The sequence below is a fragment of the Rattus norvegicus genome, chromosome 7 (genome assembly GCF_036323735.1).
Source record: "Rattus norvegicus strain BN/NHsdMcwi chromosome 7, GRCr8, whole genome shotgun sequence".
Classification (NCBI taxonomy): domain Eukaryota; kingdom Metazoa; phylum Chordata; class Mammalia; order Rodentia; family Muridae; genus Rattus; species Rattus norvegicus.
The window spans coordinates 106,343,927-106,363,132 of record NC_086025.1 but is presented as its reverse complement, the minus strand read 5'-3'; the positions used below and the strand labels follow the sequence as shown (position 1 = coordinate 106,363,132).

Here is a 19,206-nt window from a genome sequence, read left to right as displayed (position 1 = left end):
CGGCTGCCTCTCCGGACTCCTGGACGCCAGAGTCTTAGGATCCTCGGGCAGCTGATGCGCCTTTGCCTGTCCCTATCCCTATCCTTCAGTTCCTCTAGGGCTGCGGGACCCCTCCCGCCGCCGCCGCCACCTCGCCCGCCGCCCGGCGAGGAGCTGGCTGGCCGGCCGCCGCCGCGCAGTTCCCTCTTCGCACCCGAGGTAGCTCCGTCGCGGCTCCTGTCTTGGGCTTCGTCCTGTTCCTGAGCTTCAGAGGCTGAGCGGAACAAACTTCGCAGATCAGCTCTCGCGCGGCGGGCACCCCGCGTGCCCCGCGCGCCCAGGTGGGCACGGGGCGTTCGGATCTTGGGGCATCGGGTTTCCTCGCCCGTTGCCCTGCTAGATAGACTTTCTCCCTGCTTGCAGGGATTCTAGAGACACCTTTACTTAGTAAACTTTCCATTTCCCCCAACCCAAAGGGGTGAAGAAAGCTAGAGGGAGAAGCAGGTCCCCGCGGGGCAACCGCCACACTGGAGGCGATTAGCTGGGCCCCGCTAGCCGGGGAACGCATCCAGAGGGATGGGGAACCCCTCCCCGGGTCTCCCTCTGTCCCGGCTACCGATCCTGCCCCAGCCGAGCCTGCAGGCTCGAGGGGCGAGGTGCCGAGGACCAGGCAGCCCTCGCGGAACGAGCTTGGGTCATCCATCCGCACGACCATCCGCACTGGGGCAAACCGTTTGACCCAGGCCTGGCATAGGGTGTCCCGGGTCCAGGATCGCTGGCCTCCGCGCCAAAGCAATGCCATCAACTTGCCCACCATCACGCGCACCCCGGTGGTGATCACCACGCCCGCGGACCCCCCTGTGTACGCGGAATCCGTTGCACTGGGTGCTCCCGAAGAGCCCGCTGTGCCCGCGGAACCCGCTGCGCCCGCGGAACCCGCTGCACCCGCGGAACCCGCTGCGCCCGCGGAACCCGCTGCGCCCGCGGAACCCGCTGCGCCCGCAGAGTCAGCCGAGCCTGCCGAGCCCGGGGCGTCCACTGATGCCGCGGAATCCGCAGAGTCCCGGGAGCCCGCTGAGGTCGCTGAGTCCCAGGAGCCCGCGGCACCCGCGGAGGCCCCTCAGCCTTCAAGTGGTGAAGTTCGTGAGAGTGAGGACCCCCAAGATGAGACCGAAATTTCCAACATCAGCTGTGGCATCTGCTGCTACCACCGCCTGCAACTTCGACTCCACCGTAGTAGCGGAGGCTTAGTCCGCGCGGCGCTGCACTGGGATTCTCGCGGTCTGGTTCATCTCCCCTTTGGCATCTCCTTCTTGGCGGCCATGAAGCGGCAGAACGTGCGTACCCTGTCCTTGATCGCCTGTACCTTCACCTACCTGCTGGTGGGTGCCGCGGTGTTCGACGCCCTCGAGTCGGACCATGAGATGCGCGAGGAGGAGAAACTTAAAGCAGAAGAGGTCCGCCTCAGAGGCAAGTACAACATCAGCTCCGATGACTACCAGCAGCTGGAGCTGGTAATCCTGCAGTCTGAGCCCCACCGCGCTGGTGTCCAGTGGAAGTTCGCCGGGTCCTTCTACTTCGCTATCACTGTCATCACAACTATCGGTAAGGGGTGTGCCGCCACCGGGCTCTTGGGAGACAGAGGAGGGGTCCAGGAGAGGTAGCACACACGGAACAAGGCTGGGGTGGGGGTGGGGGCTCCCCAGGTTCAAGACAGACCCTGTTTCAGTGTCTCATCCCCCAGGGGCATGACCTCACTTTTTCAGGGGATCCGCGATCTGGTGCTTCAGACTGTTCTGGTGTTTGGGCCAGGCTTGGGAACTCCCAGAGTCAGTGCTGTTGTCTTGAGGGTGGAGGCGCCACTTTGAGAAAGAGTGGAGCGCTAAGAATAATCCCACAGCCAAACACCCACCCACCTAACGCCCCTGTTCTGGATGCACTTCCCTGAGTGGGTTCCAAGGCTTAAACTCTTGGGGAATTTGGGACAAAGCTGGCGGGGCATCAAAGTGGCAGGAGGCGGCTTTTGGAGCTAGGAGGGGTGGTACTGATTCTTCCTCACCTGGGGACCTTTTGAGAACCAAGATTTCAGCACCCAATATCCCTCTTTTGGGTTGTGGAGAATGTTAGGTCCTGGGAGAAGAGTTTTCTCTTCTATGGCTGGGGTGGGGGTGGCAGCAGGTGGCCTGCAATGCAGACCTGGTGGGTTGGATAGGGCAGTGCTTGTTTGCCCTTGTGGACTGAGACTGTGGACCAGAGGAGTCTGGATGTTGTTTGAAACTGGGGGAGTTTAATCCATTCTGGAAAAGAGTCTATCTAGTACAAGATGGGGTTGCCTGTATGTAGGTTCCCACACACAGGTCACTGTCTACAGATCAGTCTTTCGTGGATCCCTGTGACTGCATTCCCACTGAAGCTAGTGGTTGGGAGACACCCCTAGATTGGCACATGGAAACCTGTGGGATTTGGGAATGCCAGACTTTATCCCAAGGGAGGAGGCAGAATGGTGTCTCTGGCTGGCCACTTGCCCTGTCATGGCACAATGCCTTGGTCCATCTCTTTGGACCTGTGAGGATCAGAATGTGGACTCAAAGGTGGTCTCTTTTGCCTCTGCGTCTTGATAAGAAACCCTCTTCACTATCCTGGTCCTCCCCTCTAATTTTCCCATGCATTTTGTATTAAAAATTAAAAAACAAATTTTTTGATCTGAAAAGCTCTGTGCTGTTGAGGAGGGGTGGGGTGGGGGTAGGGGTGGGGAGTACACAGGATTTGAGGGTGCCTGCCATATGCAACAGTAAGCACCAGCCCGGGACAGCCTGTCTTTCCTCCTTGTTTGAAGACTTTTTAAGAGTTGTTTTATTTAAATATGCTCAAAATCAGGGTAAGTTTTCATGTCTGGGGGTGGGGGGGAGATATCACTTTTATGTTATTCACATAACATAAAGGACATGTTCCTGCTGGCCCCAGGCCTCCACCCCCAACCCTGTGGCATTTTCAGGTTGGAGGAGAGGCCAGTGGTCACTGCATCATTTCTGTCTTTGAACTGTGGTGGTGATAAACAGATGTGTTTGGGGGACAGGTATGTTTTCTGGAAGGCAAGAATATTGCCTGTGACACACAGAGAGGGGGGAAACCTCACGGTCCCCTAAAAGCGCCTTTTGTGATGGAGGTCTGAAACAGGGACTTTGTTTTCAGGCTAAGTTCCCTGTAGTAAAAATCAGCACAGAAAACTGTTGACTACTCCTTAGAGGTGGGTGACACTGTGAGAAGGCTCGGGTTAAAACTAGCAGAGTCATGTTGCAGCATTTCTTAAAAAAAAAGAAAAAAAATAAAGGAACTAAGCTAGAGGTAGCTTTCACTAAGGTGTACTTCCTTCATTGACATGATTGGCAGTTCTGGACATAAGCATCTAATGTTTGAAACTCCAAAGAAAATGGTGTCAACAGAAGAGGAGCAAATGCAACTGTTGTCTTAGCCCCTGAAGAAGGGCGCTGTCATCATCAGTACAGAGGAAAATGATGACTTTTCTAATTTCCTTTATTGGGTTTCTCTTGATTTTTTAGAAAGGTTGAAAACACACACACACACACACACACACACACACACACGTACACACACGCTCACATGTGCACTCTCATGCACATACATTTACACTCTCATGCATATTCATATGATTACATACTATTACACACATGCACAGACATACATACTCTCATATACATACACACATGTATTTACATCTACGTATATACACTCACATGCACACATATATATATACATACACATGTACACACATACATACATAAAACATATCCACTTGCATGCACATTTATATACACGCAGGCACATGTAGGCAGACACACAGTCATACATATACACTCATATATACAGTCATATGCATGCAGATACACATGCATAGGTATACAAACATACATACTTATATACATACACATGGGTACACTTGCATGCATATTTACACACATGTAGGCAGACACTCAAGCATAATATACATTCATATATACACTCATGCATGCACATACACATGCATATCATACACACATGCATATACACACATGCACACATATGTACACATACATACCCACTTGCATTCTCATTTACACACATGCAGGCACACATGTGGGCATACACACAGTCATACATACATACTCATATAAACACTCATATGCATACACATACATGCATAGGCACACACAGACACACATATGCATAATTTAGTGCAAGCACACATACACACATTCATACATGCACACACATACACACATACACACATATGCATACATACACACATGCATACATGCACACACACATACACACACACACACACAGAGACAGAGAGAGAGAGAGAGAGAGAGAGAGAGAGAGAGAGAGAGAGAGAGAGAGAGAGATGTCCTAAGGTAGCTGAGCTTGAGTGGGAAGACTGGAATCTGGAGCCTTCCATACAGTGAAGACTACAGCGATGCCATTTTCTGATTTCCAGCCTCAGTTTCCCCACCTGTAGAAGACCTATTATATAATAACCACTTGACAGGCTGCCTTTTATTATCAGCCATGGGGATGCAGGATCACTCCACAGCCCTGCACATTGAAGCACTTAGTAGATGCCAGATCTATAGGAAATAAAACACTCTTGCAATTAATTTTGTTTCTTTTCTTTTAGAAATGTAAGTACAAGTGAAGGTGCTTTTTAGGCCTAGGATAAAAAGCAGCCCAAAGCCATGCTGTCATATGAATTGTCTTTTATTGGGCAATGACATCAGCAAGTGAGCTTTGTCTTCACAGCTATCCCTTTTCGGCTAATTTGGAGGGATTTCTTGGGTGTGTGCACGTCAACTTTGCACCCAAGACCCTGGTTGTGGTAGGAGCCCCTGGAGCTGGCTAATGAACATTGCTTCTAAGATGTAGTTGTTAATTCACTCTTTGGAATGGAGTTGCAAACATATATCATTACCACTTTATTCTGAATCTGTAACTATGCCTTCATGAAAGACTTTGGATCATGATGTCGACTCCAGCCGTAGCTCTGGGAGTTCTGTGCTCTGGTGTTGTTGTCACTTGCAGCTCTCTTGAATGGAGTTTTACTAGTTGGTTTTGAACTTGAGTGAGACCCCCTTTCTTGTAGCCCACTGATCTGATTGGCTGTGCAGTGGGGGCCAAGGCAAGTGCGGGAAGTAGGTGGTGTTGAATGGAGTATGCGTGGGCACAGGGGATTGATTAGCCTTTTGCTGCTTGGGGATGAGGTCTTGGAGCTTGCATAATATGACTGGTATAAACGTATCACCTCCCACAGTGGGAGGTTTAAGCTAAAACTGCCTCACAGTCAGCCTCTTTGCAGAAAGTACCAGAGATGGGATTGCCATCACCTGTTTTTTACAGTCTAACATCTATCATCTAGGTTGGTCACCTTTAGGATCGTTAAAAAGGAAGACACCAGATGCCATCTGCCAAGCTGTGGAGGACAATTTAAAGGCTGGTTTACCATGGGGGAAGAAGGGTGGACTTGTGGCTTTTTCTCTTTAGGTACAGTTTTGAGGAACAGGGAAGAAGCACACACTTTCCTGACTCTCCGAGTCCGTATGAAACTGAGGTGCTGTCATAGGAGTGGAGGTGACTGGTTTAGTATTGGGGTCTGCAGACAGAGGTGGGGCTGAAAGAATTCCTAGGGGTCCTGCCCTGTTCTAGACAGACATCGAACTCCTCCCTTCCCAAGTCAGAAGCAGATCACTGAACACTTTTCACAAAATGGACAGCATTCATCACAGGTCTTGAGGTGACTATGACCCACAGTCATGTCAAGCACTTGGCCTGACTTGCTTGTGCTGCCTGCTTTGACACTAGGGATAGTATAGATGATAAGATAAAGTCTGGCCTCCACAGAAGGTGCTGGAAGCCCAGATAGTTAGTTGGTTTAGTCCAGCATAAATCAGGTACAGCTAAGCTCAGTGAGAGTCTTTACCTCTCCTGTGCTGTCTACCAGGCTAACTACACACACACACACACACACACACACACACACACACACACACACACACACACGCACACACGCACACACACACTCACACACACATACATGCACATGCACATACATGTACACAGCATCCTTACACATGCACACACATGCATGTACAGCACCCTTCACATATGCATACACACTCATGCACAATAGCATCCTTACATACACATGTGTGCATACACTTGTGCACTCATACACACATGCACATGGACACTAATACACACATACCCAGATTCCTTACACACACATGAACACTCACTCACACACAGCATTTTTACACACATGCACACACACCCATGCACAGAATTCTTTACACACACATGAACACTCACTCACATACAGCATCTTTACACACATGCACACACACCCATGCATAGCATTCTTTACACACACATACACACACAAGCACAGCACCCTGACACACATGTGTGCATGCACTTGTACAACCATACACACACATGCACACTCATGCATGTATGCACCGAATCCTTTCACATACATACATACTCACACACAGCATCCTTAATGCACATGTGCACACACATGTACATTTACACAGCATTCTTATACACACACATGCACAACATCCTTTCACACACATACAAATACAGCATCCTTATCATGTATGTATGCACTTGTGCACTCATACATACATACATACATACATACATACATACATATGCATGGATGCATTCACAGAATCCTTACACATATGCACACTCACTTACACACACCATTCTTACAAACACATACACACAGATGCACACCATTCTTTCACACATGTGTGCATGTACATGTGCACACATACTCAGATGCACACTCATTCACACATGCACAGAATCCTTACACATGCACACTCACTCACACAGCATTCTCACTCACACATGCACACCATCCTTTCACTACACAATACATATTCACACAGAGAAGCACATCTTACACATGTGTTCATGCTCTTGTGCACTCACATACACATGAACACTCAAGGATTCATTCACAGAATCTTTATACACATACATACTCACATACAGCATTCTTACACACAACATGCACACACATGCACAGCATTTTTTCAAACACACATACACACTCATACACACAAGCACAGCATCCTCAGACACATGTGTGTGTGTAATTGTGCACACATGCACACTCACACACAGCATGTTTACATGCACACACATGAATAGCATCCTTTCACACATGCATACATACACAAGCACAACATCTTACACACATGTGTGCATGTTCTTGTGCACTCACACACACAAACATTCATGGATACATTTACAGAATCCTTACACACATGCACAGTCACATATAAGCATGACATCCTTATACACATGTGTGTATGTACTAGTGCACACATACACACATACACACTCACACATGGCATCCTTATACACACATGCTCACACATACTCATACACAACTGCTTACACACATGCATAGTATCTTTTCTCACATACTCAAATATAAGCACATCTTACACATATGTGTGTATACATTTGTGCCCACATATACATGTACATTCATGCACACATGCACACTCACTCACATACAGCATCCTTATACACACACATGCATTCATGCACAGCACCCTACACACATGCACACTCACACACATCATACACACACACACACACACACACACACACACACACACACACGCACAGAACATCTTACCCACCCCAGTCTTTCAAGTCCCACCCTTGCCCTCCTCTTTTCCAGTCCATCTCAGCCTTGTGGATTCTGTTTATTCTACCTCAGGTTTAAACTACCTTTGTTCCCTGAACCTATACTGTCCAGCACTGAACTTGGCACAGAGTAGGCATCCCACAAAGTACTGCAAAGCTGAAGGAGGACCAATGGGACAGGTTGATGCCTGAGGAATCATGGAGCTTGATCTCTCTCTCTCTCTCTCTCTCTCTCTCTCTCTCTCTCTCTCTCAGTGTGTCTCTCTGTGTCTCTCTGTCTCTGTCTGTCCGTGTCTGTCTCTCTCTGTCTCTCCCTATCTCTCTCTGTGTCTCTCTGTCTGTCCCTGTCTGTCTCTCTCTGTCGCTCCCTATCTCTCTCTGTGTCTCTCTATCTGTCTCTCTCTGTCTCTCCCTATCTCTCTCTGACTCCCTCTGTGTCTCTCTGTCTCTTTGTGTCTTTCTCTGTCTCTCTCTGTGTCTCTCTGTGTCTCTCTGTCTCTGTCTCTCTCTCTCCATCCACCCATGAACTAGTGAAAGCACTGCTCTGCTTGACAGATGAGGAAACTGAGGCAGACAAGGCAATGGACACTAAAGGAGAGGGCATAAAAGACCATAATGCAAATAGGGTCTCTTTACTGCAGGCTCTAGCTGGGCCATCCCAAGGGTCATGGTAGGCCTGTGTGCACCACCTCACTATTTAGGGAGCCTGCTCAGCCAAACCTAGGTGATGGATAGCATTGGGAGCAAGGGGGTTCTGAATTCTCCATATCTAGGTGGCCAGCAGCTGTCATGCTGAGGATGCAGGAGGTGCCTAGACAGCTTTGCTTCCTTGGATCCTCTCTAGTCCTAGCCCTGGCCATCCTTATTCAGCTCAAGCTCTCTAGCGAGCATCCTGCTTAAAGGTGTCATGAAGGAAACAGGGAATAGGGCTGTCGTTTTGGGGTAGCGATACAGACACTTCTCCCTAGATGTGTAGAGACACTCTGGTGCTCTGAAACAAGAATGAGATGAGAGGCAAGGACCCCCAGGCATCTGTCACATGCTCTGTTCTGGCTCATCTAACCTAGGAAGATCAGAGAGGGAAGAATAGGAGCAGGAGGTGAATGTCCTATGTTAGGTATCCTAGCAACAGTTGTCCATGTACTTACTATGGACACCTCTATCCACCCATGCTTATGCACATATGCACTTATTCACTTTGTGACCTCACAGCCACTCACCCATTCTACCACCTACCATTGTATCTTTTAATCTTCTCTGGACCTTGTCACTCATGGCCTCACCCACCCAACAATGTCACCCCTACCATCATTCACTCCCCATTAGCCAGTCATCACCCAGTCTTCCATGCACTTGGACAGTCAGTCATTCCATCAGCCAACATTGCACCACTCACCCACCATTCAGCTTCTTCAATGGATGCACACTGTCATCCTTGCACATATTATTTAGCATCGGACACCATGTCACTCCTCTTCTGTGAGCCTGTCATTCACTTCCACAGTGGCCACAGTATTGTTCAATCCTACATGCACCCACCCTTCATTTCCCATTAGCTACTAGTGAAGACTCACTGCTCCACAAGTCCCTCTCACTGTCCCACCCACTCTCATATCACCATTCTTCCATGAAACTCCTCTATCTGACACGAGGCGTTACTTTGTCCTGCATAACCTGACATCAGCTGCCACTATTGCAGTGCTCAGTCTGCTGCACTCTGCCAACCTCGCCCTTCATTAACTATGGCACCATCCAGTTTTCTACACAGATACAATTCCTTCATACATCTGTCACTGTGTCACATGTGCCTCCATTCCTCTATCATTCATTACTGCACCTGATGCTGTGATGCTCAGTTACTGGGCACCTCTCATCCATTCCTCTACATAATGATCATGTTTTGTGGCCCTCCATAGAACTGCCATTCACTCTTGTCTCATTGTTGGAGCATTTGGTCCCTTCACCCAAATGACATGTACATCCACATTCACTTAGTGCTCCCTCTTTACTACCACATCACTTGGTGTTCCCTGAACCTGCTATCCACTTCTTTATCTCTATCAACTTTCCATTCCCCCTTCCTCCCTACAATGAGAGCCTCCTTCTTGATTATTTATTTTATGCAGTCTTCCCTACAATTGTCACTCAAACATCCAGCTGCCATCTCATCATTCAGTTCTCTACCCACCTGTCACACATCCCCCATCCTGTCTTGGTATGACTAAGTTCTCCACACACCCCTATCTACCATTGTCTTAGCTTTCCATAATCTCATATAGCTTCCCTCTGAGATATCACCATTCACATATCTGGGAAGTATCCACACTCCCACCTCCCATTGTAACTTAGTTCTTCACACATATCACCCATTTCCTTGCCCACCATCCTCTCAGTCACCCACAGACTGGTTATCCATCTTCTCATCTTTCATTGTGACACTTGAACTTCCAGCTACCTATCACTCAGTGCCCATCTGCCACTGTCACTCTCAGCTCTCCAACTCCTTCGTATTCATTTCCACATTCACCTCTGCACCATACACTTGTCCATTCACTTGCTATTCATTTTCTATCAGACCCTAAGCCCCTCCCACCTCCATGGGCTCCTCCTTCACCCTACTGCCTTACCTGTACCATCATCTCTCTAATCCCACCATTCAATCTCTCATCTCACATGAATTGTTCAGTTCTTGCCACATGACAGTCATTCTCTCTCCTGCCGTTGTCTGGTTCACTTCTTCAAGTGCTTGCCATTCATTCTCCATCTGCCAGGGCCCAGGTAGCTACTCTTCCTACCTGCCTTTTCCCCCTCCATTCTCAATTGTCCCATCCAGTTCTTCCTATACCTGTCACTTGTTTCCTGTCCACCACAGTGCCACTGAGCTTTCATGCACCTGTATTTATTCCCTTCCTGCCATTTTATCACCCAAACCTGTCCTTCTTCCTGTCATCCCCCATTGTGTTACACACGGTCCAGCTACCTACCATTCACTCCTCTACCCTTCCCAGTTTCCTTTAGTCACCCACACACATCCAGTCCTTTTGCTGTCAGCTAATGTATCATCCACTCCTAGGTGTACCTGCTATGCACCCGTTACATCATTTAATCCCCCACGTACCTCTCGTCTGTTCCCAGATGCTCCACATCACTCATTCTTCAGTGCACAGACCATCCATTCCACTATATACCATTGATCCCTCAGTCCACCCTGCACCTGTCATTCATCCTCCTATGCATCATTACACCATGCAGTCCTTATTTACTTGGTTCTCCTAAGAACTGTCCCTCATCCCCCATGAGAATCATTGATCACTTAGTCTTTCACACACCCACCACTCATTTCCCTATGGATCATGGCATCACCCAGTGCCCCATATTCTGTTACTAAAACCATAGCATCGCTCAGTCCTTATTGTACTCATCTTCTATCCCTCTATATGCTGTGACATCACTCATTCCAAACATCACAACCTTGTTCAGTCCTCCACACAGCTACCATAAAGTATGCATCATGAAATAAGTCAGTTCTCCATGCACTGCCTCTTTATTTCCCATAAACATCACACTATTCATTCCCTCTTGCCTCTATTTATTGCCCTCTCCAGCATCTCGTTAGTTCTCTATGTGCTTGCCACTCCTTCCTCCGTGTGCCTGTTGTTCATTCCCCTACACATCGTTATGTCACCCAGTTCTCCATGAACCTGTCACTCATCCTGAGAACCAATGATTTCACTCCATCATCTGTCAATCATTCCTCTATACACCATTACATCATTCAGTTCTCTGTGCATCTGCCATTCATTCTCTCATGGATTGTTTTGTTACATGGTTCTTTGTGTAACCATAATTCATTACCCATCAGCCATTGCATTATTCAGCCATGCACTTGCTTACCACCTTTTCTCCACTTGTTAAGGTGTCACTGACTATTCCATGCAATTTTCATAGTTTCCCTGTTAGTCCTTGAATCACACTATGCTCAAAACACTTGTCATCATTTCTCATTTTCCGGAATGTCACTCAACTCTTTTTTTTTGAGACAGGACTTCTCTGTGTAGCCTTGGCTGTCCTGGAACTCATTCTATAGACAAGGTTGACCTCAAACTCATGGAGATCCACCTGGCTCTGTCTCCCAAATGGTGCGATTAAAAGCCTGCACCACCATTGCCTGCTTATTGCTCAATTTTATATGCATCTGTTATTCATTCTTCCACCCACCATTGTATTTTATCATTCATCCCTATTTCTGAAGATTTAGCCTGTATCTCTATATTCGCCAGTCATTTCTTGTCTGTCTGTATCATCACTGTCTGGGCACAGCATCCCTTCTCCAACCTTCCACCATATCCTTACTTCTCCATCTGCTAGTACCTTACTCATCCTCTATACACCTATAAGTTAGTCCTTCCTGTTATATCAGTCTTCTGTGCACTACCCATTCATCATTCCATTCACAGTAACACCCCACAATACACTAGTCTTTTATTCTCCTCTCATTCATTTCTTCATGATTGTGCTTTTCATTTCCACAATGGGCCCAGTGTCACTCAATTCTTTACACACCCATCCTTTGTTTTCTCTTATGCTTTGTTTCACTCAGTCCTTAAGTCTGTGACTCATTCTACTCTCTGGCATTGCATATCACAGTCCTTCACACTCTCAACATTTGGCCCTACTCCCCACCTGTCAGGGCACCATTAAGTCTTCCTGTACCCACCATACATTCATCTTCTACATGGCATCATTGAGTTTTCTCTGCCCTTGCCACTCATTTCCTCTCTGTCAATATATCACTGGGTTGTCAGTGCACCTGTCACTCCTTCTTCACTCCACCATTGCTCTAGCATTCAGCCCTCTAATCACCTGTCATTAGCTCGAGCATCTGACATTGTATCTGTTACTGTCTTCGTCTCTTTCATTTCCACATCTGTGGTTGTGTTTGTAAATGTATTCATCCTCCTATCTTCCAGTCTCTCTCTCCTTCATACATGTATCCCTAATTCTCCAGTCTTATCCCCCCTCAACCCTGCCATTTGTTTTCCTATGCATCTTTGTGTCACCTCATCTTTATTCACTTTCTACTATTATATTATTCACTCCTCACTTGCACCAGTCATTGTACAATTGTACCTTACATTTATCTGCCCTTGTATCGTCATTCTGGCATTCAACTATCTACCATGTCTTCCCCAAGTTTCCCTTGTATTCAAGGTCTACCCTACACCCATCATTCATTTCCTTTTCTGCCACTAAATCACTAAGTTCTTTCCTGTCATTCCTTCCCCCATTTTCCATGGTATTATGCTTTTGGGTACCTGTCACTCACCTGACAGACCCTTCTGTATCATTTAGCCTTCCATATATTCATTCCTCTATCCACTTTGTATTCATTTGTAATGTATTCATTATTCTGTCCACTTTGATCCTTTTATTTGCTTCCACATTTAGTAAGTCCATGATGTACCCAGGCAATCTCTTTCACAAACTGGGGTGGTGTTTGGGTCACTTCCTTATAGTTGATTCTGGGGGGTATATGATGGCAGTTAATGTAGGACAGGGCAGGGAAAGCTGAGCATGGAGTTCTAGTGACTGGCTAATACAGAGATACAGGCTAAATCCTCAGGAGGCTGGTTTAAAGAAACATTCATGGTGGGAGGTCCTGGAGATAAGCTCTTTTCTGACAACACCTGAATAATGAGGAATTCTGGCTGCTGAGAAGGTAAATATGGTGTTTGTAGGGGACAATGTTCAGGCCAAGGGACCCCAAGCACAAGAGAAATGGAAGCTAGTGTGTATTGAGTTACAAAATGAACATCCCATCACTGTTGAAGTGATGGTAGTGAAAGCTTACAGAATATACAAAAATACCCTCATATCCCCATACCCACCTTGTTGGTATTGTCCACATGTACTTCGAGAATTATCCAGCAAATGTACACTTACTTCTGCTTATAACATAGAACCCAAGAAACTGAATTGAGAAAATAGTAGTTCTCTTTGTAAATTAGGAAGCCTCAGTAAGCAGATACCTGCAGAGATTTGGTTCATATTTTCCAGCTCAGCTATCTAGTTTAAAAGCTCTGATTGACATATGTGTTTTATTTGGCTCTTGCATTGTTCAAAAATCTGAAGCATTAGCTAACAACATCTATTGACTTTATTATAGTAGGTTACCTTGATATTTGCTTTTCTATTTGTAAACACTTATTTTACTTTATTTAGTTTTATTCCCTCCCCCCCGCCAGCTTCAAGTATAAGCCTTTTTTCCCCCTTAAAATACAAAAGGCTATGTGTTGTCCTCTGTTTGCTACTTTGGATGCATCCAATCATCAACTATTTGTAAAGAATTTGCAAATGAGTGTTTTTCTTTTAACCAATGATCTGCAGATCTTTTTGCTTTTTATAATCAATTATTTACAAGTTCTTTATGAGTTTGTCTTGTTAATTCAAGAGCTAAGCGTGTGGGTTTTAAAGTCATACAATATGCATGCACATGAAATCTTGTTAGCAGAGAGATCAGAATCATGAGCTTACAAGCTGATTTCCATAGGCTGTTGCTTGTTGAGCAACCTTGGGCATAAGATTTGACTTCTCTGTGCTTTAGCCTTTGCCATTTATGTAATGTAGAGAATAATAGTTGCAAAAATGGCTGACAAGATGTTTGGGATAATTGGATTTATTTTTTATTGCATTCTAAACATTTAAAACAACTAACATACACTGTCTGCCATAGTCTATAAGCACATTTCAAATTCAAAGTTTCTGTATTTTAAATTTTGGGAGGTTTTTCTTTGTTGCTAAAAATTGATCTTTTGCTAAGTCCTCCAACTATTTGAAAAGAACATTTAGTTCTCTGTTATATATAAAGTTCTAGACATTTCTATTACTTTGGACTTATGTATGTTTTCTTTCTTGAGAGTTGGAAAATATTATTGTTTACACACACTGAGTTTAGCACAGTGTCTCAGGCTATCATTATGCTAACTTGCACACCTAACTGGTTCATGTGCTCTCTAGGCTCACCATTGTCCCAGGACCACCACACTTTAGACCCCATCACTCATATACCCCAGTTGCTTGGCTCCTTGGATACTTCAATGTGCATTCCTTGCCTTATAGTCTGTTCATTGCTATTATTAAGTCTGCTTGGCTCCTAAGGATGCTCCACTGGAATGCTTCATTATTGAGGTTTATCACTGTCTCCTTGAGTTGGGCAAATATTGCTTTTTGTGCTTTGAAGCTATGCAGTTAGATGCATATAGGTTCATGTTCATGGTTTTTTCTTGGTAGAGACAACAAGATTTTTTATTGCATGTGATGTTTTTTGTCTGAACCTCCCTTTCTGTCCTAATGATTCTGGAGTCAGCTTTCTTTCATTAGCACTTGTTATGTAAATGTTAATGTTTTTAGTTTATTTTTACACTTTTTCTTCTAGGAAGATTTTGATATGGCTTGTAACAAAAGATACAAATATAGGTGAAAAGTCAGTGTGAAAATCTGGGGATCCATGTACACTCACACCTGTAGGAATGTGATAGGAGTTCACGTTTTCTTAGATTGAAGGGGCAGAAAGGAAACAAATGCTGTAGATGCCATCATTAGGAACAAAGGGCACTGAGCTGCACAGGTATGTAGTCTTGTGACTTCACTGAGTGCCATAGCATTCATACGTGGAACACGGATGAGGACCATGCTGAGCCCAGGCTATGCAGAAGCAGCAGAGACTTTGGAGAACCCAGGTAAGTGATGGTCATATCAATCTTCAGGGCCCACTGCTCAGAATTATCTGGGGCCTAAGATCCTTTGATTTTTCTACTTCATCTTCCCTGACACGTTCCTGTGCCAAACACATTGTTGTTCAAGGCAGGAAGGATGGAAAATGCCAGAAGGGTTATTTTAGCCAAGATTATCCCAACACCTCTCTAGAAGTCCTACCCAACATTTTTTCCCTGTATCCCATAGGTTAGATGTGGGTCACATGGCCACAACTACCTTTTTACTTTGAGCTTTAGACTCTGATTATGAAACAAATCTGGACACAGATTTGGCTATTAAATGTGATGGCTGATGATGGAGCCCTAGAGCTTGCTCCTAAAGGCAAAAGCCACCAGCTGCTGTTTTGCTATCTCAGGATATCGTCAGGGACCCCATGAAAGTGAGGATAAATTATGGAGCCAAAATAGGTGCTGGCAGGGGAGCACCCCTGAGAGTGGAAGGGAGGAGGTGTGAACAAGAGGAAGCTGGCATCAGGGGAGGACTTCTTAGAGCAGAAGGGAGGAGGGTGATCAGGAGGAAGCTGGTGGCAGAGATTACATGAGAGTAGAGCGGGGAGGTGAGGGGTGGGTGAACCTCTTTTTGGCTGATTTCTTTTCTTCCTGTTCTCTATCCTAGACATCTGTTCTGTATCCCATCCCTCAGGAGAGGACTCAAAAGCTAACAGGATATTATTCTTTCCATCCTCTTAAGCATCCATCCTGAGCCCAGCAGTATTTCTTTATAAAGCAGGGTGCTAAGCACCCATTTCCCTCCAAATGCTTTCTCCTTCCTACAGGTGGCAATTGCAAACAGCTCCAGGATTTTGTCCTCTCCATACATTAGAAGGGAGCTGCTGTGCTCCCTTTGGTCCCTGGTGGTCCTGGCTGAAGTCTTCCTTTCTCCAACACCCAGGAGACCCAGTCACTGGGACTGCTTTCCTCTCTCCCTCTCCCTCTCCCCCTCCCTCTCCTTCTCCCCTCCCTCTCCTCCTCTTCTTCCCTCTCTCCCTTCCCTTACTCTCTCCCTCCCCTTCCCCTTCCCCTTCTCCTCCCTCTCCTTCCCCTCTCCCTTTCTCTCTCTCTCCTTTTTTCTCCTGCTCTGGGTTTTGCTCTCTAGCTCAGCCTAGATTCATTCTGGGCATATGTAAGTCCCCTGTCTGGTTTTTGGCTTCCTTTGGGGGATGATCTAAGCATTTGTTTTAAAGGGCTGGCGGGGGAGGAGGGACACAGGCATTATGCAACATTGTACTCTGAAGATGTTCCACACCTGGCCTCCTCCCAGTTGCATGCATTTGTGGTGGCTCAAGGCTGGTATTAATATACATTAAGTCACTACCCTCTTTGAGAGCCATCAATGCCTCTTTGTGAACCACATAAATGATTACCAGGGCCTTTGAAGTCCAAACTCTTGCTGATATGTAGCCTTGACTCTCATTGCACCCCCCTGTCCCATGCAGACTGAGTCAGGGGCTATGATAGACTCCCTTAATGCTCAACATCCCTTCTCCATGCATTTTCCTCTGGCTGTTAGATGCCTCTCATTTCTCTGTAGCCTCAGGGTTCCAGCCAGCTAAGCACCTGTCAACCTGTGTCATATCAGCTTTTCCCAAGCCAGACTTTGTGCACTGCCCCCAGCACCTCTGGCCAGGGACCATGTTGTTACCTGCCAGTGGCTGAGTTGTCCACCCACCAGTGTCTAGCACTAAGCAGGCCCTCAGAGAATGTTTGTTGAATGAACATAGGCATGTAAATGGGACAGCTTTCACGAGAGCTATATTTAACTGTTCGAGAATATTCTCTGGGTTTTTCAAAAAAAGCAAATCTTGAAGAAAAAAAAAAACAGCAGCCCACGAATCTGAACAGCAGGTGTTTGCAAGAAGTGGTGGGTGGTCTAACAGGAGGCTGTCTGTTTCACAAGAGGCTTGAGTTCATCCTGTGCCCCCTCTGTCTCTTGTCCAAGGTGCCTGCTGATTTTCCAGGTTCTGTTGGAACTTTCAAAAGGAGAAGCCCTAAAAAATGGCCTCCCCCACCCCCACGGCTCCTATTTCTAAGCTTTTGGCACAGTGCTGTCTCACTGTCCTGCTTTTAGCTGTCCATCTGTCAGTTCAATCCTGGGGTCAGTGTGTTGACATCTTTGCCAAGTAGGAGGAACCTAGAGGGGTAGGACAGTACTTTAGGTTGCTGGGGACCTCGTCGACTATGGGCTGTTGATTCAGTGGGGTTCCTAGAGAGGCTAACCCTAATAAAGGTTCTGGATCTGAGGGCAGAGGGCAGTCAGTTGCTCTGTATCATGTGCCCTCTGCTTGGGGGCAAACTTCCTCCACCAGTAGCCTTGGCTTCTGTCCCAAATAAACCTTCAGGGCTATAAGGAAATCTACAGAGGCAGGTACAAACTTATTGCAGGTGCAGACTACCTGTCACAGACGGTACATGGCTCTTTTGTATTCACATCATTGGCTGTAGTGGTGCATGCTGCAGCTCTAAAGCTAGCGAAACAGCCGTGAATGTCAGAACTATGCTTCGGGAGATGGAGGCTTTGTCCTGCTGCCTCTCTTCCAGCACAGGACTGTCTCTTGTGTCCCCTCCAAGGTGTGGTGTAGGACTCACAAGCCTTCAGAACTGCCACCTGCTAGATCAGGGCAATGGGAAGTTGAGCAAGAGACCAGACAGGATTCTCTATGATCTGGCCATAGAGCTCTTGACCACAGCTAGGCTACCTGACTCTTTGCCACACTAAGGGCATAGGCATTGCAACTTCAGGCCCCTGTTTCCCACCACTGCCGTCCAATGCTGTGCCTGAGTTCTTGGCTGGTCTATGTAGAGGCACTGCCAGCAGGAAGAGAGGCTGCCAGTTCCTGCCAGTCTCAGGCACAACTCCCAGGTCCCTGTAGTCATGGGTTGGGACCAGGTGGCTCAAAGGAAGAGGCTGATGGGGTAGGGTCTGTGTCTGGGAGGGTCTGGTGTTAGCAAATGTGACACTCACATCTTCCATGCAGCTGTGGCATTATAGGGTAGTTAGTTATTAGGAAGGGCAAGAAATGGGTGTGAGAGAGACATATGCTTTCAAGCAGGGGTAAACTTTGGAAGGTGAAGTCTGTGTGAGGAGCTTAGTTCAAGCTATTGTAGCAAGCTTATAAATAACAGCGATTTATTTACTGCAATTCTGGAGGCTAGAGGGCTGAGGCCAAGTTAGAGACAAAGACAGAGTTGGTGTCTCACCTCCCAAAGGCACTATAAGCAAGATCAAGGCTGCCTTCTATCTGCCAGGTGATGCTGGTTGGACAATTATGTCTTCAAACCTAAGTGCCTAGGAAGACTTGCTGACTTCATCCTACTCTGAACAGACTTAGCTAGTGGTGAGTGGGTTAGACTGGGATTGGTTAAGCACAGCATTGTGGATACCCTAAAGCTGAGAAGGATCCAGATATGGCAGGGAAGATCCAGATGCTATAGTCTGAATTCTTTCTCAGTGTCATGTCCTTCACAATGCATGGGGTTCTCCAGTCATTGAACTCAACAAGCTTTGTCTCCACCTTTGCCCCTTTCCCTGGATATTCAGTGGAGTTTGAGACCCCACAGGCCCCTCTCTGTCTGTGTGCCAGCTGTGGGCAGTGGGACTCTTACATGGAGTATTCAGAGTCTGGGCCACCCCTGTCCCACCCTTCTGTCCTCCTTCCTTAGAGACAGTCCTCAGACCCAGGGCGTTGCCATGGGGATTGTGAGCTGGAGTCTATTTTGAGATCATGTT

At 46.7% G+C, this 19,206-nt stretch overlaps 1 protein-coding gene across 2 annotated transcripts in view; it reads left to right on the top strand.

Moving 5' to 3' along the window:
- The first annotated feature begins 680 nt into the window (after positions 1-680).
- Kcnk9 (potassium two pore domain channel subfamily K member 9) overlaps positions 681-19,206 on the top strand; it is a 45,670-nt gene continuing 27,144 nt past the window's right edge. The window contains exon 1 of one of the 2 annotated variants that reach the window (XM_017595136.3): positions 681-1,584. In XM_017595136.3, coding sequence (XP_017450625.1) covers positions 1,302-1,584 — 283 coding nt within the window. In that variant the 5' untranslated portion in view covers positions 681-1,301. The remainder of the gene's footprint in view (positions 1,585-19,206) is intronic. The other variant, NM_053405.2, reaches the window with a different exon arrangement.